The sequence below is a fragment of the Rhinolophus ferrumequinum genome, chromosome 15 (genome assembly GCF_004115265.2).
Source record: "Rhinolophus ferrumequinum isolate MPI-CBG mRhiFer1 chromosome 15, mRhiFer1_v1.p, whole genome shotgun sequence".
In the NCBI taxonomy this organism is placed as follows: domain Eukaryota; kingdom Metazoa; phylum Chordata; class Mammalia; order Chiroptera; family Rhinolophidae; genus Rhinolophus; species Rhinolophus ferrumequinum.
The window spans coordinates 29,249,772-29,276,251 of NC_046298.1; the positions used below are offsets into that span (position 1 = coordinate 29,249,772).

At 41.5% G+C, this 26,480-nt stretch overlaps 1 protein-coding gene across 1 annotated transcript in view; it reads left to right on the top strand.

Annotated features, from left to right (window-relative positions):
- The window catches only part of CDH13 (cadherin 13), a 984,184-nt gene that overhangs the window by 845,086 nt on the left and 112,618 nt on the right, over window positions 1-26,480 (top strand). The window contains exon 8 of the mRNA XM_033128954.1: window positions 1,823-1,963. Within this exon, the coding sequence (XP_032984845.1) occupies window positions 1,823-1,963 (141 nt within the window). The remainder of the gene's footprint in view (window positions 1-1,822; window positions 1,964-26,480) is intronic.

Genomic DNA, 26,480 nt, shown 5'->3' on the forward strand with positions numbered 1-26,480 from the left:
AAAAATCTTCTCCCATTCAGTTGGTTGCCTCTTTATTTTGTCGATGGTTTCTTTTGCTGTGCAGAAGCTTTTAAGAACTAATGCTTCTTAAGGTAGTAGCTCACAAGCTCTTAGTTAAGAAACAACCAATGAAAGGTACCCTAAGGAACAAAGAGCTAAGCACCCATTAAAGATATTTAAAAGTTTGGGGGAGAGCTAGCACTGAGCTATTAAAATTTGCCGTGTAAATTTTTACCTTTGGAAGGAAATTACAGATCCTCATTGTGTTTTTGTTCTTTGCTTCCTGTGGTATTTCTTAATTATTGGTTGGAATAAACAATGGTTTTGAAGCTGTCGTACTGGTAAGACTGTTTGCTTGCAACTGGTAGGACCTTCAACAGCAAAAATAAAGTCTTTTTATTTTGTTATTGAAGGTGGTTCAACTCGAACTCTGTGTGAGTGATTAAGAAACCAATCTAAACTGGTTTAGGCAAATAAGGAAAATCAATGCCCTAATTAGCTGAAAAGTCCACAGGCAACACTGGCCTTGGGCATGGGCCTAATGAAGTGGCTCCAGGAGAACTGCTGGGAAATACATCTTTTTCTCCAAGGTTCAAGTCTAATTCTATCAGTAGATGGGCTTCATTCTCAGACAGACTTCCTTCATCCCCCAGCCCTTGCTGTAGCATAAGGTAGGTCATCTAGTGCCCGGCTAAATGCTTCTAGGTTCACACCACAGGGAAACAGAGCTTCCCTCTCCCAACTGTCAAGCCAGCCTAGGTCCTGTGCCTGGACTTGTCATTGTGTCCCTGGGTTGGCATGTACTTACTGGCTTCTTCTCATCAGGGCTCATTCCAAAAGTTGGCCTAGAGTGGAGAGTGGGGAAAGTCAATCCAATGCGTACTACATAGACAGAAAATAAGTGACAGGAAGGTCCCAAAGGAAATGTGGGGTGCTGCCTTACCAGAAAAAGAATGGTGCCCCGGTTGGCCAAGAGAGGCAAACCCACCACAGAAGGCCATTTAACCAACCACTGCACTCTTCTTCATCTTGAGATCAAGGACAGTTGGTTAGTTGTTCTGAGGGTTTAAACATGGTGGCAAAATATCTGTCAGATATTCAAATGAAAAACTGATGTACATTGAAACACAATAGTACAATATTGCTTGTGTTAAATTGACCAGACCATGGTTGGAATAAAATGCGTCTTCCAAATTTAACATGACACATAAGACTAAAATGACTGTAAGTGACATGAAATAAGTTTGGTACAAGTGATCGAAACATCACTTGGTATTTTTCACCGTAAAATGGGAATAATAAATGTGGCTTAATATGCTTGTTGAGAAGATTAACAGCGATGATTTCTGAAAAAGTACAGGAATTCAGTGGCTGGCCCATCGAATTCCTCAGGAAATGTGTGTTTCTAAATTAGCTGCCACCTTTGTCCAAATCTCATCGTCAGACTTAGCCTCATTTCCAGATCAGTTTCATGCGTTTTGCTTTAAAATGACAGATCTGGGTGTAAATATCAAAGGTGCAATGTATACCCACACCCTAGAAATGGAACATTCAGGAATGTATCAGACGTCCCTTTAAATAAGGACAGAAAATAGATTCCATCCCCATGGCCAACTCCAGCTTATGAACAGTGACTGTCTTGTATTGAAGCGGTTCCAAAGGCTTATTTATGTATAATAGGTACAAGTGCTGTGACTGAGTAAAGATGCCTGCCCTAGAGGGAGGCGGGCAGAGAGGAAGCCCAAGCCACACGCTTGCCACCTGTCCAAAGCGGGAAACCAAATCTCAATGCCATCTTCTCTGTTGTGTTTTTGCTTTGTAGACTCTGGAAAACCCCAAGTATGAGTTGATCATCGAGGCTCAAGATATGGCTGGACTGAACGTTGGATTAATAGGCACAGCCACTGCGACAATCATGATTGATGACAAAAACGATCACTCACCAAAATTCACCAAGAAAGAGGTAACCCTTTGCTGAACACCCCCCTTGGGGGGTCACAGCCACGATGGCTGATCAGTACTAATTCTGTGTAGCATGGCCCCTGTGGGCTCCCTGTTTGCAAAATCAAAACACTCCTTTGTGCAGAAAGGATGATGTTTTGCCAGAATACCAGTTCACAGTTTTATCTTTTTTCTTTTTCTAAGTTGAAAATACCAGAGCGTTGTGAGAACAAAAGCATTAAGTCTGTGGGAAAATAACTTGTAATGCCAAATTTCCATTTTCATAGTTTTATCAGTGCTCTTTAGTGCTGAGTTATGTGAGTCCTATTGTGATTTTAGCATCTTTTTTTTTTTAGCAAGTGTAGATTGAGAGGCAAGACGGGACAGCAGCAAGAAAGTAAAGCAGATTTTCTTGGCAATGGCAAGGTGGCTTAGGAGCTTATAAATAACAACCAAGTTAGCTTGTCTGGGAGAGCCATTATTTATTCTCGGCTCCTGTGCTGCTATGATTATGGATCACGGATGTCGTTTCCCATTTATTCCAATGGAGCTGTGTTTGGGGACAGTCTGAGTACACAAGATTACATTTGGTTGCTGAATCTGTATCCAAACTAGGAAGTCATTTGCACTACACATCTGATGGAAATGTACTAAGATCGTGCTTCCTTTGGGGGTCGGTGCAAGGACCAAGGATTTGACGCCCCTCTTGAGACTGACCAGCAGCTCTGAATCACTGATAACAGCCCCTGCCGTTTGCCAAGCCTTATCATGACTCTGCCATCACCACAGGCTCACCTCCTTCGATCTATTGCCTCATTGAACTGTGTGAGGTTGGTTTCCTTTTTACCAATAAAGGAGCTAGCTTATTTTAAACTCAGGGAATCTAGATAACTGTTCCGATGTCCTGGGCACAGTAAGTGACAAAACCGGGATGTGAACAGAGTTCCGGATGAGCCATGCTCTGAGCGGCGGTGCTATGCGTCCCCATCTGCCCTGATGTTTTCCACCCTCCCAGGCGGGCAGAGAAAAGACCCATGTCTGGATTTGCAGTTGCCCCACCCCTCTCCCCAGAGTCCAGGGACTAGCGCAGAAAGCTCGGGACAGGTGGGCCCTCTCAGCCTCCTGGCTCCCCAGGGACCTCTCTCCCTCAGCAGCCCTAATGATTACTCCAGGAAGTGGGACTCTGCCCCTCTCCCACTCAGGATTCCAACCGCAGAACACCAAAGTCCACAGTAGCTAATGTGGCTCCGTTCTGCTGCCCCCATGACGGTGTTCCTATAACTGCTAGTACAGACGGCTCGTTACTCCCATGTTTCTCAGACTGGTGTTCCAAGGAATTTACTCCACAAGTTAATACAAGTTACACCGTTGTAGGACAGGGGGAGATTTCAGGATCAAAGAGATGTGGGGAACACTGAGTTGAAAGATTTTTTTTTTTTCCTGCAGGACTTCTGGGTAGCTTGCAAATGCTTTGTGTCTCTCTAAGTGGGGTACATATGGACTGTAGGGCTTCTCAGACTTATTTTGCCTGGGAATAATATTCCTGGAGCACCTCATCATGTCTCATTGAACTGGTGTCCCATGAAATATTCGCTGGGGATATTGGCTTGTCTGTAGAACTTCTTGTGAACCTATTTCAAAAAATAATAATTCAAGGCACATTGTAGTAGTCAATGTAAACGTAGTAATGAAAATAAAAATTGGATGGCCCCAATCTAAAATAAGAAAACCTATCAGTGTTACTTAGTGGGTGAGATTAGTTACTTCAGTGAAGCTGCTATGACTCAGGAAGAAAAGAAGTGTGCGCCTAGTCATGGGCTAAATACTTTGAGTGAGAAATGTTTCTGATGGATTGTTTTTGTTAATAGCACTGAATTCGAGGAAATAATTAACATAGATCTTAATGTAAAGTAAGAGACCCTGAGTAGCATAGTGGAAAATGTATCCTTCACCTGTGGATACTGGCAAAAGGGCAAACATTCTCTTCGAATGAACATTGGACAATGAGCTGGGGATTCCCTCAGGGCAGAGGTGATGTGTCAACTTGTACAGAGGTATAAGTAATAAAATGAGAGGAATAGATAGCTAGGAAGAGCATCAAACTCTCTCTCTCTCTTAGATATCATGTATCCCAAAGGAGTCTCTGTCCAATGTTGGATAAAGTAAATTCACAGTTAAATGTTCTAACATGTTCCTGGAAGGTTGCGTTTGTTGTTGAGGAGAGAGGGAGCCATGCAATTTGGATGCCGGAACTGCTAGAGGCAGTATAACAGAGATGTGGAGGGCTGGGTTCTGGGACCAGAACTGGGTTCGAATCCTGCTGACCCTACGTGGGACATGAGCATGTTAACCATCCACATTCTCATTGGCTTCACCTGTTCATGGGGCTATTAAGAAAGCCTACCTCATCGGGTCCTTTTGGATGTTTAATGAGCTGATGATGAAAAGCACCGAGATAGTACTTGACATGTAGGATTCTCTAGAGTATTGGTGATGGGGACGGTGGTAATTAAAACGGTGGTAGGACGGACAGTGATGATGAGGACAGCGGGATAAAGGCAGTGATGGAGAAGATAGTGATGGAAAAGGTGGTGGTGAGGAAGATGGCAGTGGGGAACAAGAGGATGATATGATGGTGATGACGTTTCCGAAATGTGAGAGACCGACTGACTTTTTTCATTTAAAGGGCCATTTCCCCTCCCTGTTGAAAGGCTGCTGTTTTCCTTTCAATTTATTGGTGAACCTGCTCATGCCCTTCAGAATACGTAGTTAAGACCCTAGAGTTCTGGGGGAAAGGAATTCTGGAGGAGAGGTGGCAGAATCTGTAAACTGCGTTACTATGAATGAAAGCCAAAAAGGCCAAGAGAAACCAACAGTGGGAGGAGACCTGATGAGACCTCGGCCCAAATGTAGTGGTCTGTAGGATGCGGAAGAGGTAGAACAACACGAAACACTAGGAACAGAGAGGATACGTGGAGCTTGTGATCTTGAAGTTCAGATAACTTTTAGGGATGAAGGTCAACGTTCAGTCATTCCAGAATGGAAATGGTAGTCATGTGGGATTGAGGGTGTTTAGAAAGCTGTCCAAGAAGATGTGGTCTTATGTAAATTCCTACATATATGAAGACATTTCTTAGGAAATTCATAGGAACATTGGGTTGTGGTGTTTGTTTGTTTTTCAATTCTATTTGAGATAGTCTTCCATCTCCAGAGAAATGCATTTTTTTAAATCTATTTCAAAGATCGGTTAAAAAAAGAAGTTATGGCTGGCTGCAAATAACAGAGACTGGAAATAACACTCTGTGAAATGAGATAAAGGTATATAGTTTCTCTCACATAAACTCTACTATCGGTAGACAATCCCAGGCCGATATGGTGACACCATGACATAATCAGTTTCTGAGATGCCTCTTACCTTTCTTAAACTCTGCCTTCTCCAAGGCTGCCTCATGGGATAATGGGGTCACTGCTGCACCAGCCATCACGTCCATATCCCAGGAAGATGAAGCAGGAAATGAGAGGGGCAAAGGAGTACCTGCCACCTAAGTAAATGTTACTTAAAACGCTTCCCCTGAAAGGGAAAGGATTTCTGTTTGCACCTCCTTAGTCTGCCTTATCTGTAAGGGAGACGGAGAAGTAACTCCAACCGTCTTTGGTTGGCACGTTGCAGCCCTTGGTCATACAGGGGTTGTTACTAAGGAAGGAGATATTTTAAAGGTTATTTTAAAAAGTAAATTCTTAGTGCAGAGTGCACTCTTTCGTTGTTCCCCTGGTGTTTATTTACACTGACTGTAAGCTTGCTGAGAAGAAAGGCCCACCCATTTTATTCTCTGTTGCAGTCCCAGTAGGCACTCAAAAAATTCAGTATTTTCTGAATGTTTCCTGAAGGTAATTTTCACTTGGGAACAGTGTCACTGGATATGATAAACCAACGTCATACTTAAAATTGCTACTGATACGTGGAAATCAATTTTTAGCCATGGATTTTCATGAAAATTTGGGTTGGTAGCATTAGTCTTCCTATGGAAAATCTTCTGTGAGTTTTCCTAATAGGTTTTAACACATAGCTTTAACTAAATGTTAGTTTTAACTTTCCTAGATTAGGCATTTTGAAATGACTTTAGGAAATCTAATTAAATGCTTCAAACGCAGAGTTTCAATTATAGGCGAGAATCTCAGTCTCATTCAGAATAAAGTGACTTGTCCACGTCTCTCTCTAAAGATTTCTTTTAGAAAACGGTTCTGATTTGTGCTCAGAACATAGCTGATGCTCACCAAATACTGAGGGCAGAATTCATATTCTCATATAAACCCTAGATCATGAGGATTAATAAATTCCCTATTCAGTTTAAAAGAATGTATTTGTAAATTACCATAAGATTTTTCTTAAAAAAGATACTGAGTTTTTCTTCAGTTATTCAACCAATTGATTTTTTTCAGATTTTACTTGAAAATGACCATTGGTAATATAGACTCGATAATTTAGGAATTTTTTTTTTTTTTGGCTATTTGATTAATTCTTTCTAAGGTAGAAGTTTTCATGTTTGAGCTGTAACATTACAATGCCTATAATAAAAATGGCATCAAAGTTAAAAGATCTTGTGCTCCAGCTGGAATATGAGAGATAAATGGATACATGCTCCAGTTTTCCCAAAGGGATGAAAGTCAGTGGTGCTAGCTAGAATCCAGCAGGCTGAAACGGAGCCACTGGCAGGTAACTCGCATTAGATTATCAAGTGGATGCTGGGATCCAGTCTCCAATTCTTAAATGCCAGTGTCAAGTCAAGAACTTGATGCCTTCAGAATCTTATTTTCTTTGGACTATTAGCTTTTATAATAAAAAAGTGTTTTATAAATTAACTGCCTAATTCACCCTGTAATACTTTTTCTCTTAATGTTTGACTATAAACTCTATGGTCTCTTCTCTGTAAAATAATTATGTAAAACCCTTTCTGTAGAAAAAGAACAAAAAAGTCTTTCCCTTAGTAGAGTTGATAGAAACTTGCTGTGTACTACTGAGTGTTTAGAAACCTTTTTTTTCCACATTCACAACACATTTTATTATTGAAAAACTCGTAAATCTTGAGACTTGTTATTAAATCAAGTTTCTGTCGGATATATATACATGAGCTATGCAATTTCAAATATTCTTGTGTAGAGGCTAATCTTTAAATCCATTAAATAGATGTTAGCCATGTCATCCACCTCCTGTTTTGAGCTATATTAAGAGTTTTATATTAACTTTATTGACGTCAGTAGGACAGGTCAAATCACTAGAAATCTAAATCTTTGCCAACGAGCTCATTATGATTCAGTTCTCTTCATTAGTAGGTTTATCAAACCATCAAGGAGCTATTTTATTTCCTGTGTTACAAATTTTTCCTCTTAATGAATTATTTGATGCAGAAGGATGTCAGGATAACATCTATTTATTTCATTTCTTAACTTTATCACTTTTGCTTCCTATTCCATTAATTTTTTAATAACAACTTTATTGAGATATAATTCGCATACCTTAAAGTTCACCCCTTTTTGTGCACCTGAAACTAATTTAAAAAATGTTAAAAAAAAAAGTTCACCCTTTAAAATGTACAATTCATTGGCTTTTAGTAGATTCACAGAGTTGTGAAACCATCACCACGATCTTAACCTCAGAAAATTTTCATCACCCCAAAAGAACCCCCATGCTCACTAGCAGTCACGTGCACTCAAAAATAATGTGAATTCAACAGTTGTTTAATATTCTTGTTCGAATCTTCTATATATTTTTTTGTAATCTTATTCTATCAGTTACTGAAAGAGTAGATATGGTATCTATTGTTATACATATATCTGTTTCTCTTGTTATATCCAATTTTTCTTTGAATCTTTGAAGCTGTTAGTACGTGCATATGAATTTAAAATTGTTGTATCTTCCTGATATATTGACTTTTTATTATTACAAAACTCACCTCTCTGTCTCTGGAAATGCTTTTTGCTTTAACATTTACCTCATCTGGTATGAGAATAACTACCCTAGCTTTCTTTTGGTTACTGTCATCATTATTTCCATCCTTTCTTTTCTCAAGTTTTCTGTAGTCTTACATTTAGAATGTGTCTCTTATAAGCAGTGTATATTTGGGTTTTTATTTTTTTACTCAATTCTGATAATCATAGGCTTCTTACTTGGATTATTTTGTCTGTTTAAATTTAATGCACGTACCATATATGTGGGTTGAAATCTACCAATCCTAATATTTGTTTTCTATTTGTTGCACCTTTTACATATTTCTTTTTTTCTCATTTCTTACCTCTTTCAGAATTAATCAAGTATTTTTTACCATTTCACATTGCATTCACTCTAATAACTTTTTTGTTATACTTCATTTTCATATTCTTACAGTAGTGTCTGAGAAATTGAAATATACATCTTTGACTTACAGAATCTAATATACCACTTCCGGGATACTGCAAAGACTTTAGAACATTTGAATTATCTTTATTCCCCTCCTGTCTTTTCAGCTATTGTGCCGTATGTTTTAATTCTACATACATTTTAAATTTCACAAAATATTATTATTTTATTTAAGAAATATCCATTTATATTTGCCCATTTATATACTCTTTATATTATTTCTTATTCCTACATGTTTCTGTGGTTCCATGTGGGACAATTGTCCTTCTGATTAAAGAATTCATTTTTGTTTTAAAAATAGTGCAGGTGTGTTGGTGACAAATTCTTTCATTTATTGTTTTTCTGAAAACATCTTTTTTGCCTGAATTTTCGAGTTATGTTTTCCCTCAATTCAGAATCTCAGTTGACAGCTATTTTCTTGCAGCACTTTAAAGATGCCATTTCATTGACTTCTGACATCTGTTAAAGTTTGTTGACAAGTCAGCTGTCAGTATTACTTGAAAGAGATGTGGCTCTTTTGCTGCTTTTAATAACATTTATTTGTCTTTACTTTTCATCAGTTTTACTATGGAATGCTGAGGTATGGTTTTATTTGTATTTATCATACTTGTACCATAAGTATCTCAATTCATAATATCTCTTTTCAAATATTTCTTCTGACCCATTTTCTCTCCTCCTTTTTAGATTATATTACATATATATATGTATGTTAACTTTCTGTCTGTTGACCTTTTCTCTGGGTTACCAATCCTCTCTTCTACTATGTCTAATCAACTATTATACCCATCTATTGATTTCTTAATTCCCCTTATTATATTTTAACTATAATTTCCATTTATTTATTTTATAGATTAAAATACCCTGTTGAAATTTTCCATTTTATCTAAATGGAAATTTAAATTCAATGTCTGATAATTTCAGTATCTAGATCACTTCTTTCGTGTTTCCCCAAAAATAAGACCTAGCTGGACAATCGGCTGTAATGTGTCTTTTGGAGCAAAAATTAATATAAGACCTGGTATGTATTATATTATATTATATTATATTATATTATATTATATTATATTATATTAGACTGGATCTTATATTATAGTAAAACAAGACGTGGTCTTATACTAAATTTTGCTCCAAAAGATGCATTAGAGCTGATTGTCCGGCTTGGTCTTATTTTCGGGGAAACATGGTTAAGTCTATTTCTATTTTTAATATTTTTCTCTTGGATTTTGGTCATTTGTTATGACCCCTAGGTATGCCTAGAAATTTTTTTTAATTTAATTCTGAACAAGATACCAAAAAAAATTGTTTTTAGAGATAGTTTGGGGCTCTGGCTGATATTATGTTCCTCCAGAAAGGATTTGCTTTTGTTTTCTGTCAACCAATAAGAATAGAAAAAGATGGCTTTAAATCAGTCTGGGATTGAGTTGGTTCATAGTTGGATTTCAGTCTTTTATGAGAGCTATTCTACTTACCCTGGTTTCCCTACTCCGTGGGTGCATCCTTTCTGGGGTTCCAACGGGAAGTCTGGTATGTTTACCAGGGCCCTTCCACTTTGGAGACCCTGAATTTCAGTTGTTGTCTTCTGAGGTTGCTGAAAGCTCTGCTCGGCTTCTCTTAGCCGGTAGTTTCCATTCCAATTCTGAGCCTTCGTCCCTGTGCCCTCACAAGGGAGAAAAAGCCTTCAGGGTAAAAGTTCCATAGAATATTGGCTTCACGTCAGTGGTCTTCCCTTCTCTGCAGAGTCCTGGACCTCAAGTTCTGGACGCCTTGGTAGTGCTCTCATGCTTTCACATAGGTGGGGCTCTGTGTTAAGGCCGTGTCCTTGAGTCATTCTAGATTTGAGGGATGGTCTAGGAGACGCTTGCCCAAATTACCATAAACAAAGAAAAACATCTGGCTTAACTTTTTTTAATTATTTATTTTTTTTCGGTTACAGTTGACATTCAGTATTATTTTATATTAATTTCAGGTGTACAGCATCGTGGTTAGACATTGATATAATTCAGGCAATGATTCCCCGTGATTAATCTAGTACCCATGTGGCACTATACATAGTTGTTGCGACATTGCTGACTATATTCTCTATGCTGTACTTGACATCCCCGTGACTGTTTTGTAACTATCAGTTCATATTTCTTAATCCAGTCCCTTCATCTTTTTCACCCAGCTTCCTGACCCCCTCCCCTCTGGCAACCATCAGTTTATTCTCTGTATCTATGAGACTGTTTCTGTTTTAGTATCAGGGAAAAGCAGTAGATATTGTGCGTGTGGAATCCACTGTGAAAAAAAAGAAAAAAAGCCCTTGTGATATTGTCATTACAAATACGGATTGAAGAAAAAAAGGTACTTAAATGGCTTGACAGTGTCCAACCCCTCTCATACCATCTCCTTCAAAATCAACTCATCTTGATAGAAAGTTTTTAAACTTTTTGTGTCTCCTCTTTGGTATTGATAATCTAGCGACTAACGCCAAGAGAGATGGACTACCTAATTCGAGGCAAGCTTTGCTTTCCAATTCCCGCACCCTTGCGTTGACCTGAATATCTGGAGTGTTCATAACGCTTTTGGATCTTCTCATTTATTTTTGGTAGTTTGGTGGTTCTAGGTAGGAAGTTAGGAAATGTACGTTAGTGCGCCATTTTATGCCAAAAGTCTAATTGAGGCAAATATTTGTGTCCACTTCTGCAGGATTCCTTGAAATATATTTGAGAGCTTTAAATGAAACTCTCCTACTTCTGTAAGAGTTTATTTCCCTTGGGAGAGCCCTTTAAATTCAGATGTGCCTGTGTCTAAACACTGACCGCATAATTACACATTCTGCTTGTTCAATAGAGATTAATCCAGAAAGCCAACCACATATTTCTTAGAAGATCGAACCCATTTCAATTATCTGACTCCAGTGACTTCTCTGGAGGGTGGAGCCCAAGACATTTTAACAACCAGATAAATCTTTAACGATGATTGAATGTTATTCCAAATAGTCCAGGTTCCCTTTTCCCATGAAGCTTTTTATAGCCATAATGGTAAAATATGTGAGACTTTTTTCTGTGATGCTGTGAAATCACATATCTGACAGTTTTCTATGTGGCTAAAGTTTTAAACAAAACCAAACATACACTATTGGGATCTTTATGCCATGCTTTGCGCTGTGTGAAGGGGGAATACCAATATGTAACGAAATGGAATATTTGGGGAGAATAGAACAGCGTGATTTCAGTGCACAGGGACCACCAATTTCCAACTGTGTAAGCAGTAACATCATTCATAATTACATCAGTTCCTGGTCCATCTTTGTCCAAGACAATACCTTGTGCAGGCCTTTAGGAGCCATCTATGGTAAATTGCGTTCCCAACATCCCATCATATAATAGAAGAGAAGTTAGCTGCAAAACAGCCAACACCCACGTGCCCCATTTATCTTCACTTGGAAGGGGTGAGTTCATTGCTTTCTTCTCCTGCACCAAGGTCAGAAAAACATGAAATCATCAATTAAATTGCCTCCTGTTCAAATTTCAGAAGTACATGAAAAAGCAGGTCTACAGCTGGATTTCTTGACTCAAAGAGAGTGAAGCAAAACATTTGTACAAATATAAGCTTTATAAATAGAAGCCATTATCCAAACAGGATTCTTCTAGCTAAGGAAATGGGTAGTGGATACATTCCCAGATTTAACTATTCATAGACAGCAGGCTGAGAAATTGTGCTTTGATGAAAATACCCGTGCCGATTATAAACTGTGTGTGTGTGATGTCAAAATGTCTGGATTATTTGAAATGGAAAAAAACCATAATCGGTGGCTCATTCTTCAAGTTGCTCATAGAGGGAGACCAGGCAGCCAGATGATTTACTGTGTTAATCACTCTTTCATAATTATATTCATGATGTGTTGGTCCCCATCATTCCTGGATGAAACTCTGTATAAATTCTTTGCCTCTGTGCACCCTCTGCTTCTGCTCAGAGGGTCAGCAGCAATTCAATGGCAATACAAGCAACCTTTTACTACAGCTGGCAGAGCCTCACCACTGGGCTACTCCAGAGCAGAGAGACCTCTGAAGCCTTCATCCATCTGTTCCTCTTCAAGGACAATATCCACACACTAAAAGCAACAACCACAAAACATCTACTTTTCTTAACATTACTACACTTCCATAATGCCGCTTGCGGCATGAGAACTTGAGTTCAAAAATAGAAAGCCAAGGGCAGCAAAAATAGAGCGTCTTGCAAAATGAAACATCCAAACCCGCACTGCACCTGGGAACCATTTTGTCCTGAGCAGGGTTAGAAAGAAGATCGCTGGGTCTCCTGCATGGGTGGTCTTTAACACTCTTCACCTGATCACAGCCTTCCTTCATCCCAGGCCACATGAGGCTCTACTTGTTCCCCAACATGCCATGCTTTGGATGCCTCGGCGCCATGGCACATTCTGTTCCCTTCTCCCTGGAAGGTCTTTCCTTTCTTTTGTACCTGGAAAACTCCAATTTATCCTTCAATACACAAATTATAAATCCCCCACCAAGGAGGAAGTTGGTGCTTCTTCCTCCTTCTTCCTGCACACACTAAGCATCCCCCAGCGTTGTAGTATCACATTACCTTTTAACCGTGTACTCATACTAATCTCCCTAAAGCCATTTGAGTGCTTGATATTTAGGGTCATGTTCTTTTCATGACTGCCTCTAGGGCCAAGTGCCGGGGTGACATCCACTGCTTAATTAGAGATGAATTTATTATTCATGCAACAGACTCTCATTACAACCTGTTGTGTCTTAGCTTCTAATATACCTTTAAATATTATTCTATTTCATATCATAAATAGTGTTACATGTATACCATTATATGTTGTTATGTACATACTTTATATTATATTATATTATATTATAATATGTACACATCCTAATATGTACATATTTTATTCTAGTATACAATGTGTAATAGTCACTTTCTAGAGTGCCAGATAATTACGTTATTAACTCGTTTATTGTCACTCTTCCCAAATTAGAATGTTAGTTCCATGAGAAAAGAAACTTGATCTCTTGTGCCTTGCTGTAGTCCCAGGACCCAGCCTGGCATGTAGTGTATGACCAAATCATGGGTGAATGAGTGAGTAAATTATAAATTAAATATTTGACAGTAGGCAACAGAAGCGATTGAAAAGTTAAAGTGTCATGTTGTTGAAAGGGACTTGAGAAACAATCTCATCCAATCCACTGGTTCTAGAGATAACGGACACCCCTCAAGGCAGACAGCAGATCCCAGGCCAGTCCCATTGTGGCACAAAATGCTGCTGCCAGTGAAAATCAAGGCCCTACAATAACACAGAAGTCACAAGTGAACATGAGGTTTATCATTTTACTGTGATGCACCAAGAGCTGAGAGGGTTAAATTCCTTTCCAGAGGTGAATAAACTGCAGAGTCCTAAATCTACTGCTCTACCAGTCTAGGGAAAAAGAGAGAGAGAGAGGAAGGAAGGAAGGAAGGGAGGGAGGAAGGAAGGGAGGGAGGGAGGGAGGGAGGGAGGGAGGGAGGGAGGGAGGAAGGAAGGAAGGAAGGAAGGAAGGAAGGAAGGAAGGAAGGAAGGAAGGAAGGAAGGAAGCTCAATGTTAATTTAAAAAATACATGAAGGAATCATTAGAGGGGACACAGGCTCAACTTATCCTGTGAACTTAAAAGCAAGAAAGAAAATATCCACAGCTCCAGAGACCTGTATGGGTTCATTCAATGTACGGGTTCATTCTTCTAAATGGGATTAAACACAACAATCCAGAATTGATTTTCATATATTCATTGGTTTGCAAACTAAGGTCTATTTCAGTTACAGACTGAGTATCTATTTTCCCAATGTTGGCAGCATTTTATTTTGCTGTTGACCTGCCCTTATCTGAGAAGGTAGGAACTAATGAGAAGTATCTTCTTCAGGCTGTCTTATCTGAATGTACCTATGTTTGTATATTATACATCATTACACTAAACTGTTGCTTTCCAGAGTGCACTCCTTCCTTCCCTCCTTCCTTCCTTCCTTCCTTCCTTCCTTCCTTCCTTCCTTCCTTCCTTCCTTCCTTCCTTCCTTCCTTCACCGGCCCATCCATCAGACAAGCATTCCATGCTTCCTCTTTGCCAGGCACTGTGTTAGGCTGGGGTGCAGTGCAGTGAGCATAAGAAACATGGCCCCTGACTTCATGAAATTACAGTCGAAAGTGGGGACCACCAACCAGCAAATACCTACAGATGGCCCCGAGTGACAAGATGGAATGGGGTGAAATCACCATAGATGGGGACGATGGGCACAATGAGACAATGGAGTTCAGGGAGGTCACCTCTGGGGAGGTGACATTTACAATGACTGTGTTAGTGTCCTAGGGTTGCTGTCACAAAGCACCACACACTATGTGACTTGAGCAACAATCATTTATTCTCTCACAGTTCTGGAGGCCAGAACTCCACCATCAAAGGGTCTGTGGGGTGGTTCCTTCTGAGAGAGTATCTTCTAGTCTTCTCTCAGCTTCTGGAGGTTTACTAACAGTCGATGGCATTTGTAGGCTTACGTCACGCAGTCTCTGCCCTCCATCTTCACATCGCGTCCTCCCTGTGTGCGTGTCTGTGTCTAAATTTCCCCTTTTCATAAGGACACTAGTCCCATTGGGTTAGAGCCTACTCTAATACCTTATTTTAACTGGGTGACCTCTGTAAAGACCCTATGTCCAGGTGAGGCCACATTCTGAGGCACTGCCAGGTAGGATCCCAACATACCTTTTTGGGGAGACAGAATTCAACCCGCAACAGTGAGACTTGGGAGGATGCCCAAAGGACCCATGTGAAGACCTCTGAGGCTGGGAAGAACATGCCTCGCTTGAGGAACTGAGCCATCAGTGTGGATGGAGCCGCAGGAGACAGGGTGAGGGATGCCAGACGAGACGAGATGGCAGGGGCCAGATTGTGCAGGCCAGACAAGGAGGCCGGATTTACTCAGAGCACAGTGGGAAGACACGGGTGGGCACTACAAAGGGCAGAGGGTAACCTGACAAGACATAGCGCCCCCACGCTGCTCCAAAATGTTATTATTCCACAGGGATGAATCCCTGGTCAGGAGATTGTTAGAGATGATGTCACCAGTAGCACGTGACCCCACTGCCTATATCCTACACAGAATTGGGAATAATACCCACAGCAGGGGACCAACGTTAGTAGACATTTGCATAGTGATTTTTAAGCTTATGGAGACCTTCCCTAGTCCACATACTGTCACCAACCACCAGGACAGTCCAGTGAAGAGGGTCTGGTTGTCATCCTGTGCAGATGAGAAAGCAGAGACTAAGTGGCCGGTTCCTTCCCCGAGGTCATGGGAGATAAAGGCCGAGAGTCTGAACTTTGTATCTCCTTTCTCCATGCAAATTCAAAGAGATGTCTTTCCATAAATGGAGCAAACATCCCATCAACAACAGCAAATGTGTAGTGAGTTCTTATCAAAGGCAAGATTGGCCATTCTATCAGAAGTTCTGTCTGTTTAACACTCCTGGACCTGCTCTTTCATCCTCTTTGTTATTCAATAAACATCCAGAAGCCAGGGCACTCATCTGAAAGCACTTTCTTTGTGCCAGGCAGGGTCCAAGAACTTTATATCCACTCCACCGTTCACTCCTCCTGCCAACCCTGAGGTAGGTACCATTATTGTCTTACCCATTTCACGGATGTGGAGACTGAGGCTCAGAGAGCTGAAGAACTCGCCCAGAGTCTAGATCCCATGCACGAAGCTACTTCTGCCCCGTGACAGGGTTAACAACTCGCCAGCTCAGTGCCAGTAGACCCCGTTCTCAGGGCGTGGTTGGCCTGATTCAGCCACAGCTGTTATCTGCTTATCCATGATTTTGCCCTTCTTGTCAGCTCTCTAGGACTCCTTGCCAGCGCTCAGGGAAGAGCCATCCAGATTTTCTCATTAAACTCGTGCACCAGGGGCTTGCTGAAGAAGCTGGGTTCGTAACTTCCATCCTCAGCTGCACTTGAACTTTTTGAACTTCAACTCACTGCCTTCCTCCTTCCTGTGGTTTCACCTGCCTCTCCCTTCAAATCAGGGCAATATGTTGTACGTGCCCTGGGCATAACTATAGCACTCAAAAAACATTCTCTCTCGGGCTTGCCAGGACAAATCTAAGCTACTCGTTCTCCCTCCACAATTTCTTCAAATTAGAAAAAGGGGGTGGGGCTGCAGAGGTCTCTTAAGAGTCAATGCATTTGATTAGCAGGCTTGTATCCTTATTTTGATAGATCCAGTGGGCAAATATAATAATCATTTCTTTTAAGGAAAGAATGAAAAATGATTTCATCCCTAAAACCAACTTTTTAAAGCTAACAGTTGTTAAGTGCTTATCTGTGTGAGGCTCCGTTCTAAATGCTTTTGGCATCTTCATTCATTTAATTCTCAACAGCCCTATGACATAAGTAATCTTATTATCCCTATTTCACAGATGAGGAAACTGAGGCATGGCAAAGTTAAGAAACATGCCTGAGGTTACGAGGCAGTGAGGCAGGGATGACAAATCAGGACATCTGGTCCCAGAGCCCAGCTCTCAACTGCTACACTGTACTCACCTTCTGAGTTTCTACACATCGTCTGTGGGATTCAGAAATGAAAGAAGCCAGGCCCCTGACAAGCTAGTCTTCTCTTAGGAGACCTCAACAACCAAGTCAAATAACCTATATTGACTACAGCAACATTCTTGAAAAAAATATTGATATTTCTACTCTATATACATTCACGTGCACGTCTAATCCAAAATCGTCCGGCATTGCTCTCAATAGCTCATCATGGTACACTAATTATTCAAGATCTCAATTGAAATCCAGGTTTCACTCCCTGGAGAATTCAGGCAAGGGCCTATAAAGCAAGAAAAACTTTGGTTCATTAACTAGGGTCATTTTTAGACTAGTCTGCTCTCTCTGATAACAATTTTTAAATCTTTTAAATTTATGACTGTCGTTACTGCTGTTCCATAATCATTAGTGAGACAATGTGCTTCTTCATGAACCTTTGTGCATTTGATATACTTATTCTGAGTTAGCAGGATTGAAAGTGGCCTCAGCTCTTTCATTCATGCACTCACCGCAAGCTTATCTAACACCGGCAGTGAGCTGGAGGCTGGAGATTTAAGTAAGATGGACAAGTTCTCATCTTGAGGCTTAGCAGGGAGGACATATTAAAGTATTGCCAGAGGGGTGTATCCCACAAATCAATTCAGAGAGCTTCGGGAGCATGACCTAAGGAAAACAGACTGAGTCTGGGATCTGGAAAGGTGAGGTCATGAAGTAATTTCTCATCCTTTAAGTCTTGGTTTGCTAAAAGAAGTGGGCAGAGGTGATTCTAGGATAGCTCGTTCTGGGCAGAGCACACAGCGTGTACAAATGCCCTGAGTCACCTAAGGGGCATTTGAGGGCCTGAGAGGAGGACCTGGGGCCAGCCTGTACAGTATAGCACAAGAATGGGCAGGCCAGGTGGCCCACCCTCTGTGAGTTTGTTCCCCAGTGACAGACTGCAGGGACCATGCATTGGCCTGAAGCTCCCCCATATCTCCCAGTCAGAATGAACTGGTTCTCCATGACCTGCATTTCTCCAGGGTTTTGTTCCTGCCTCAATCACAGTATTCTTCCCAGCATGCATTGGAATAGCATCATAGGTATCCATTTCTGCCTCTTCCAGACTGCAGCTCCCTGAGGACAGACACAGCTTCATTTGTCACCATCTCCCCCTTCAGTCACAGAGCGGTGTACACAGAGAGAGCACAAAGGGTATTTGTTGCATTAAATCAAATCTAACAAACAGCACTCTTTACCAGCAGCTCTGCAAATAGGAACAGATGCTTTTGCTAATCGCCCCTGGATGCATGGTTTAACACAGGTTCAATTTGGCACTGTAAATCTATATATCACAGCCAGAACCGGTTAGCTGTCTGGTTTACAACAGCCAAGCACTGGCCTCCCACATGATGGGCAATGGGCCCTGTCACTCAAGGAAAGCCTCAACAAACCCCAGAGAACTGAATTGACCACTTGCACCAGCCTTGTATAAAAACAGCCAAAATGCCATTTTTCCCTTCAGCTCTGGGAAATTGAAAAGACAAATCAATTAGAGTAAGCCTGAGACTAGAGGCTCACTCTTCCTCAAGAAAGTGTGCTTGTAGTTTCTCCAGAGTTAAAGATGCTCTGTGTGCAGTCATTTTGCTATTGAAGGCAGAAACCCACTTTGAACTCGCATGAGCGAATTCTGCGATGCATTTGGACGCATCGCTGGGCATTGCATTGGTGTGCATTGTTAGATATTGTGTTGGTACTCGTCACACTGGGCATTGCGCTGGTACTTGTCACTGGGCAAGGCCTTGGTACTCACCACTGGGGAATGCAATGGTACTTGTCACTGGGAAGCCTCAGGGCTTTCTGGGTTCAGAGATGGCTGCCTTCAGGGTTCACACAGCATTTCCAGATTGCTGTCTACATACCACTGCACCTCTTGGTTCTGCTTGTCTCTCTGTATTGGCTGTATTCTCTGGTAGGCTCTCTCTTCATGGCAGGTAAGATGGCCTCTAATGGCGCTAAGCTCGTGTGCCCATGGCCTGTGTACAAAGCAAAACACACATTCCCCGATTCTCCAGATCCAAACACTAATCTCGTAGAGAGACTTTAATTGGTTGTACTGGGTCACAAGGCCACCTCAGACCAGACACTGATCACCAGGAAATGATGAGAAGATTGGCCCACTCCAGGTGTGAGGAAGAAAAAGGGAGGCCTGTGGTTGACAGCACCCATGGGACCCCAAGGGATGGTGTGAGATGGTTCCCCGAAGAAATGGATGCCTATAGATTGGAGCTACATTTCCATGTGCTCTAGAGCCTGTTTGCAAGCGAGTCAGTTACCTTAGCCTGGCCACTGTAAGCAGGGGTGTGCTGCGGACACCTGGCACCAGCTTTGCAAGAGTTGTTCAAGGGCATCTCTTCCCAATTCTGTGTGTTCCGACATGGCATTGGTGTCAGCTTGAAATCCACCCTAGCGGGGGTATTTACACCACAGAAATTGGCACAAGCCATACATCGGGGCTTTATTTTTCCTTAAGAGTCATTTGTTAAACATCTACCAGCACACCACTGTGTGTGAATTTTCATTTTCCCCATTCCTTTCCTAAATAAAAATGTGTGTGTGTGTGTGTGTGTGTGCGCGCGCGTACTTTAAGCCACAATAGACGAGCCCCTGTGTTCTCCATCGTCTCAGGTGATGCTTACTTCCTCCAGACTGGTTTATTGGCTTCTGTGTTTTGAAGCCCCGGCTGTGCATGTGTTTAAAGGATGGCCCTTTCACACTCTGTACAGTGGGGCGTTCTTTATATTTTGCCGATTCATTCTCTCTGTCCCCCGTTCCACATGCCAATGACTGTGACTAACAGGATTCCGTGCTGAGAGTGGGACCTGTAACTGGTTTCACTGTGACAGGACAGTCTACCTCCACTGCCAGCCTGGGATTTGTTAGTTACCTCAGACCTGCCGAAAATAAGTTATCTCCTCTTTGCAGTTGCTACTTTTGCTTTGGAAAAGTGGTGGGTGTCATTCAATTGTTATGAAGCTGGAGCACAGCTGGTCCATCTTCCCCAAGAGGTGTGGGGAAAGGCAGGGGCAGCGGGGGGAGGAGTTCCGTTGCTGTTAGCGCAAGAAAAGCCCAGTCCATCCTCTCCCTGCACTTGGGAGGGGAAGTCTGGAGCTTTCTCCAGGAGGCACCTCAGCCCAAGGGCCTATGAATCTGAGAAGTCAAGGCCAGCCTGCCCGGGGGCATGAACTGCAGGGTACAAACACACACGATTACAGGACTGAGGTGCGGCAGAAAATGCAGCATCTCAGAGTCAAGTTAATTGAGGGCCTTTCCCTCAGAGCAATTCTGCCACAGGTGACAAGGGAGGGAACAGGTTTGCTTCCTATCCCTGGGTTTTTAAAATTTCTTTAGCTGATTTTGCCGCGCAGCATGTGGCTATTTCATATTCGTCATCTTTGTAACTGTTTTGAGGCCAGACTTGATGCCAGAGGCCGCAGGAATGCAGGGGAACCATCAGCCATCTGGATGTATTAAGCCATGGAGCTGTCCTGGGGTCTTCCCATGGATAATGTGATTGTAATTGTGTTGCCAGGATAGTGTGCGGGGGAGATAACTGCGTGGTGTATCTGAAAGTGCTTAGGATAGAGTTGACACTCAGATATCCCATGAGCATTGATTAAGCACCTACTATGAGCCAGGTACAGTCATGGGGGAATATAAAGAGGAGTGAATCAACAGATGATATTTGAGGACAAGTCACAAACATGGTTTCTTCCCCCTGGTGTGAGTGGGGTCTTCCTTTTTTTTCTATTTAACTCTAAACAGCCCCTTTTGCTACTTGCTTGGTGGTTGATTTCAACCTTCTCCACTCTCTTCAAAACTCTCTTTTGTCCATCTCTCTTTCTCAGCAGATGACTTTACCCCCTATTTCCAATTCAAAATAGATCCCACTGGAGAAGGCAGCAGAGCCATGCCCAAGAGGCAATCCTGGATCCAGATATTATCAAAATCCTTAAAAACATTCCTATTCACTGATCTAGCAAACTCACTTTAAGCAACCTGAGAAACTAGACATAGATCAACATAGACATATTAGAACAGAATTCCCAGGAGGCCTCTGACCTGACTAGTTCCAAGTCTAAGCATTGGTTAACCAGAGATGTCAATTGCAAAACTTTCTGAGGTCTTTATCTTCCTTCACCCGGCCAATACCCACACCGTCGTCCTGCCTGGGAGGAATCTAGACAGCTTTTTGGCCTTTTTCTCATCTCTGTGCTGTCTCCATTGATGAGTCACATCCTGGCCCCCTTATCCATGTGGCCTCGAGATATCTGCATTCGCACACACCTGGGGAGAACGTTTTACATCTTTGGGCAAAAGCTGACCTAAGACGATAGCTAATTGCCCTCAGTTCTAAGACTAAACACAAACTCTTCACAATCTTTTTTTATTTGCAAGATTATAGGCTGAAGTGTGTCATCTATATCTATTCAGTATTTCATTAGGCAAATAAAACCTATTTGAGGCAGTCTAGGGGTTTTCCTCACTGGACCTGTGTTATATCCATGGCCGGTTGGCTCTACTAGTTCACTTATATTTCTCTCCCACTTGAAAACTTGAGTGCTGATTTGTGAAATAAAATAGAAATTGCTTACACTGCCTAAAAGCTTTCTATGGGATTAATACCTATTTTTGAAGAAATTTCAGTATTGCTCTGGGTTTTAAAGTCAGCAGGAAACCTACAATCAGGATTGTTGCATTTTCCCCAATATCAAGCATAGGACTCATATGTAATAAGAAAATACTATTTGTTGAATGAGTAAATTTTCATAGTAACTGGTATTGGCTGATCTATAAAATATCTCTTCCTTATGTCTCTACTTGTGAGTAAAAATAATTTTTGTATTTGTAACAGGCTAGATTCACTTCAGATATAAATATTAATCTGTAATTGCCCTTATACAAAAGGACCAAGTTCAAGGCAGTAATAACAAAGCCAGTTTACTATACGTTTCATCCTGCACAATTTACCTAAATAGAGATTGCCTAAAGAAGTTTGTCAGCAGTCTGAAAACTTCCTCCGAAGATTTTTAAAATATATTTTATGGTCAAGATGTTGCAGTACCCTCCCAGGACTAATTCATATCTGGCCAAGAAAAATTGCATTTTCCCATTTACATTCCAAAGTCTGAGCTTTTATTTTATAAATGAATTTTCCCTCCAATTCAGAAACCACTGGCTGCATTACAAATTTTAATGCTGCTATTATAGGACCATAATTTTAAAAACCCAGGGTTCTCCAAGGGCTCCAGCAGCATGCCATCTCTCCACTTTATTAAAATGAATGAACAGATGTACAATTTATTTCTGCCGAGCTATCATCTAAATTCATAAGCTATTTCTCATGTGTCTGAAATCCACGTTGGTTTCCCATTTTCTTTGCCTTAGAAAAAAAATTACACTCCCTCATTTATCACTCTGGGGACATAAACGAGAAGTCTACTCTCCACTTCATTCGCTTTAGACTAATATCCTCGACACAATTTAAATCCCATCTCTTCAAGGATATTCAACGAGAGCAAGGCAGTGAAACAACCCAACATCCAATTGGAAAACTCTTTGGCCATCTTTGTGGGCGATTGACAAGCTGAGTCACATGAGCTGACACCTTAGAGGCAGGGAGAAGGGGCTTGCAACAAGCCTTGAATCTGTTGAGGCAAACAAGACAGTCTAGGGCCACCAGAGTTAAAAATCAGGGTCAGGTACCGAAATGCATTTAGCTTTCATCTTTTATAGGACCCTCGATCACCCTTACTTCCGTGTGCTGCCTCTCATCTGACCGGCAGTGGGAGGCCGTTCACAGATTCCTCTTGTGTTAACAGACGTTTAGCCAAGCTCTAAACACCCACGTGTTGATCTCAGATCTGCTTGCAATCCCTGTATTGCCATGCTTCTGGCTGTGTGAGCTTAGACATATTACTTAACTTCTCTGAGATCTAGTTTACTTATTCGTAAAATGGAGATAAATGTGCCCGCCTTGTCACAAGGATTAAATAGAACATCACAATGTCAAGCCAATAATCTAGGGCGAGCATTTGTCTGGCATGTGGCTCAATAAAGGGGCCGCGCTAATGATTATGGCCTCCCAGAGACACATCCCTGCCCAGTAATAGTTGGGCTGAAATGACAGAGCAACCCCCTTCCTCAGTCTTGGCGTTCATTGGCATGGTTCCAGAGAAATGTAAGGAAGACATTTTGTAGCCAGAAAATGCAATCACTAAGAATAAGTCGGAAGGATACAAAATGAAGCTCTCAGGTTATCCGAGAGGACTGTCTTCCCTAAAGAATTTGTCTATGAGATTCTGCCACATCTGGGCAGTAAAATTTGCCTGAGTTTCTAGGTTGGCAGGCAAATCTGCCTTGCCTCTATACATACATCTTGGGTTTAGGGCTTTAATAAGATCCTGAGTGCTGTGCGTGTGTGTGTGTGTGTGTGTGTGTGTGTGTGTGTGTGTTGCTTGGAGAAAAACATCATGCTAATTTCATTTCCTTGCGCTCTATGACCATCCTGTAATTTCCAACATGACTTCTCTTTCCTCCTTGTGACATTTTGGTAGGGGAAGGTAGGTTCTCCTGGTGTCTGGAAGACCGGCATAAAAATGATGGAGTTCTTTCATTTAGCAGAGACGTAGCTTTCCATGGACAGTGTCAATAGGGCGAGTTCCCCAAAGAGCAGTAACACTTTGGGAGAGAAGGAAAGAGGAAAGTCACATCAAGATGGGCCAGGAGATAGCTCCTCAGGAGCCATTGCAGTGCAGTTTGTCTGCATTTGCACAATAAAATAGTGTTGAGGGGGGCCAGGCGTGCTGACCCGTAGCAGCCCCTGGCAGAATTCTACGTGCGTCCATTGTCAATAGCCCCCTGATTAAAGCAGCCGTGTTGCCACTGAGGAGTTTATTGGCTGTTGTGGAATATGGGGCCCCAGGCAATTCCTTCATCTCTGCTTGACCAAACCTTGTGTCAAGGTCATGGATCCTAGACACCCAAAAAAGATTTAAAAGTATCATTCACCAGCTGGGCAAAGTAATAAGATAAGCTATCCACACAACAGGCTGCTTTGGGGCTTTGAAATTCCAGCAAGGAAACAGATGCTGCTGACAGGAATGTGATAGTTTGAGAGTACAGGATTTTTAGAAATCTCAAACCCAATTATTTTGACCCATGGAGTCTCAGGAGATAGAATCCAAGAAGGAGACAAGGCGGGGGAAGGGTTTCAATGCCTGGTTCCCAGGTTTCTCTCTGTTTACACTGTTGGTTTAACTAGAAGGACCGTTTTTATTATCTCAAAATCCCAGTTTTGTTTGTGAATTCTTTTATTCCCAGGCAGGGTGGGGTGACGTGTGGATACGGTTTGGGTTTCACATGACTCTTAGCTTCAGTCCCATCTCCAGCATTCACCAGCTCTTAGATATGACACAAGTTTCTTAATTCGTTTGGCCTCAGGCTTCTCACCTGTAAAATGGGGATACTGATGACGGTGACCGGGAACTCTGTGCAGAAAAATGTACACAGTGCTTTCTGTGCATTATTGCATCTAATTCTCATGATCTCTTTATGAGGTAGGTTCTACTAGTCTCTCCAATTCACAGATCAGGAAGCCGGGGGTTAAGGAGGCAACGTAGTGTGCCCAGGTTACAGCTGGTTCATCAGTGGGCATTTTAGAAATTATCCTCAAGGTCGGCTAAGGATGGCGACATGTTATCACCTTCCAACCCACATTACTGAGACCGATTAAGAGATATCTCATCATTCTTGGGTGAATAAAGGCTACACCAGAGTTAGTGTCATTGGCCAAGAACCCAGAATTGTCCCATTGTGTATGTTGGTTGGTTCAGGGTGTTGAAAAATATTTTCTAACTGGATTGTATTTTCACTGTTGAGTTTTGAAAGTTTGCATAGTTTACATACAGGTCCTTCGTCGGAGACATAGCTTGCAAATATTTCTCTCAGTCTTGTCTTTTTATCCTGTTAATAGGGTCTTTCCCTGCGAAAATGCTTTTAATTTTGATAAAGTCTAGTTTATCATTTTGTTGTTATAGAATGTGCTTTGATGTCAACTCAAAGAGCTCTTTGTCTAGCGCTGGGTCTCAAAGATTCTCTCCTATGTTCCTTCTAAAAGTTTTATATTTTTATGTTTTATTTTTATGTCCATAAACCATTATGAGTTATTTTTTTTTTTTTGTATAAAACATGAGGTTCAGGTTGAGGTCATTTATTTACCTGTGGATTTGCAATTGCTCCAGCACCATTTCTAAAAGCTTGCCTTTCTTTCATTGAATTGCTATTTTCCCTTTGTCAAAAATCACTTGGGCATATTTGTGTGGGTCTATTTCTGGGGTTCTCTATTCTCTTCCATGGATCTATATGTCTCTCGCTCCACCAACAGCACACTCTTGATGACTGTAGCTATATAGTAAGGCTTAACATCAAGTGGAGTGATTCTTGATTCTTTTTCTGCTAAAGTATTTTAGGAAACTATTTTAAGTGCACTTTGAATTCAAGAGCATTTCATTTCCTCCAAAATTATTTTTTTGATTAAAACATAATTCATTTCCATTGTAAAAAACATTAAACTATCATATAAGCATATGATACAAAAAGTTGCCAGCTCTCTCCACTAAGCTGAGGGATGACTACTGCTGCCATGTCAATTAAACTTGTCCATGTGTCTTTTCTCTTTGCATATATGAAGTCCTATTTTTATCTACAAAGATGGGATCACATTATGCATATTATGTTGCAATTTTATCAGGATTTATATCTTTGTCCTTATCTATAAAACTGGAGAAATAATATTCCTTATTTCCTCAGGCTGTGGTAAAGATCAAAGGATATAATTCACGTAAGGAGTTTCACCCAGTGCCTGGCACATAGTAATTACTTGGTAAATATAGGTTGTTTTTGCTGTTATTTTTAATTTCTTTCCCCTTTTGCTTTTGCTACCTGCTTTGGGTGATCTTGGCCTTTCTTAGTGTCAGCAAAGGACAGAATGTTTAGTAATTCAAGACAATTCACAGAAGCTGTCTGGAGAATGGGTTCTTCCATCACCCAGTCCCAGGTTCCTTCCAGCTGGAATGATGGAGACACGGGGTATCACAACTTTGTGGTTTACTTAGATGAGTGGTGATTTTAACCAGTTCAGCAGCTTCCCAGTTAAGTCTTTTTTTGAGATGCAAATTGATCTTATCCCCTCGTGATCTTATCCTTTGTCCACTGCCCAGCCACCCATCCCCCACAAACTCTACCCACCCCTTCTCTAGGTGGGAGCCCCACAGAAAATGTTACCACACCCCGAGACACAGTTTGCTGAACTTTCTTATGGCTTGTGTCATTTTCATACCTTTTACCTCAGGAGGGGACTTCCATCAGGTCACTGGGAGCAGAGCCAGCCAGACAGCCCTGCAGAGCTGCCCACCCCACCGCCCCCCACAAACCAGTTTGGTGAACTTTGACTCCCGCAGGCTAGGAAGTGACAGATTCTGTCATCTCTTCTTTATCTCAGCTCTGCCTTCAAATGAGCTCTTTGAAT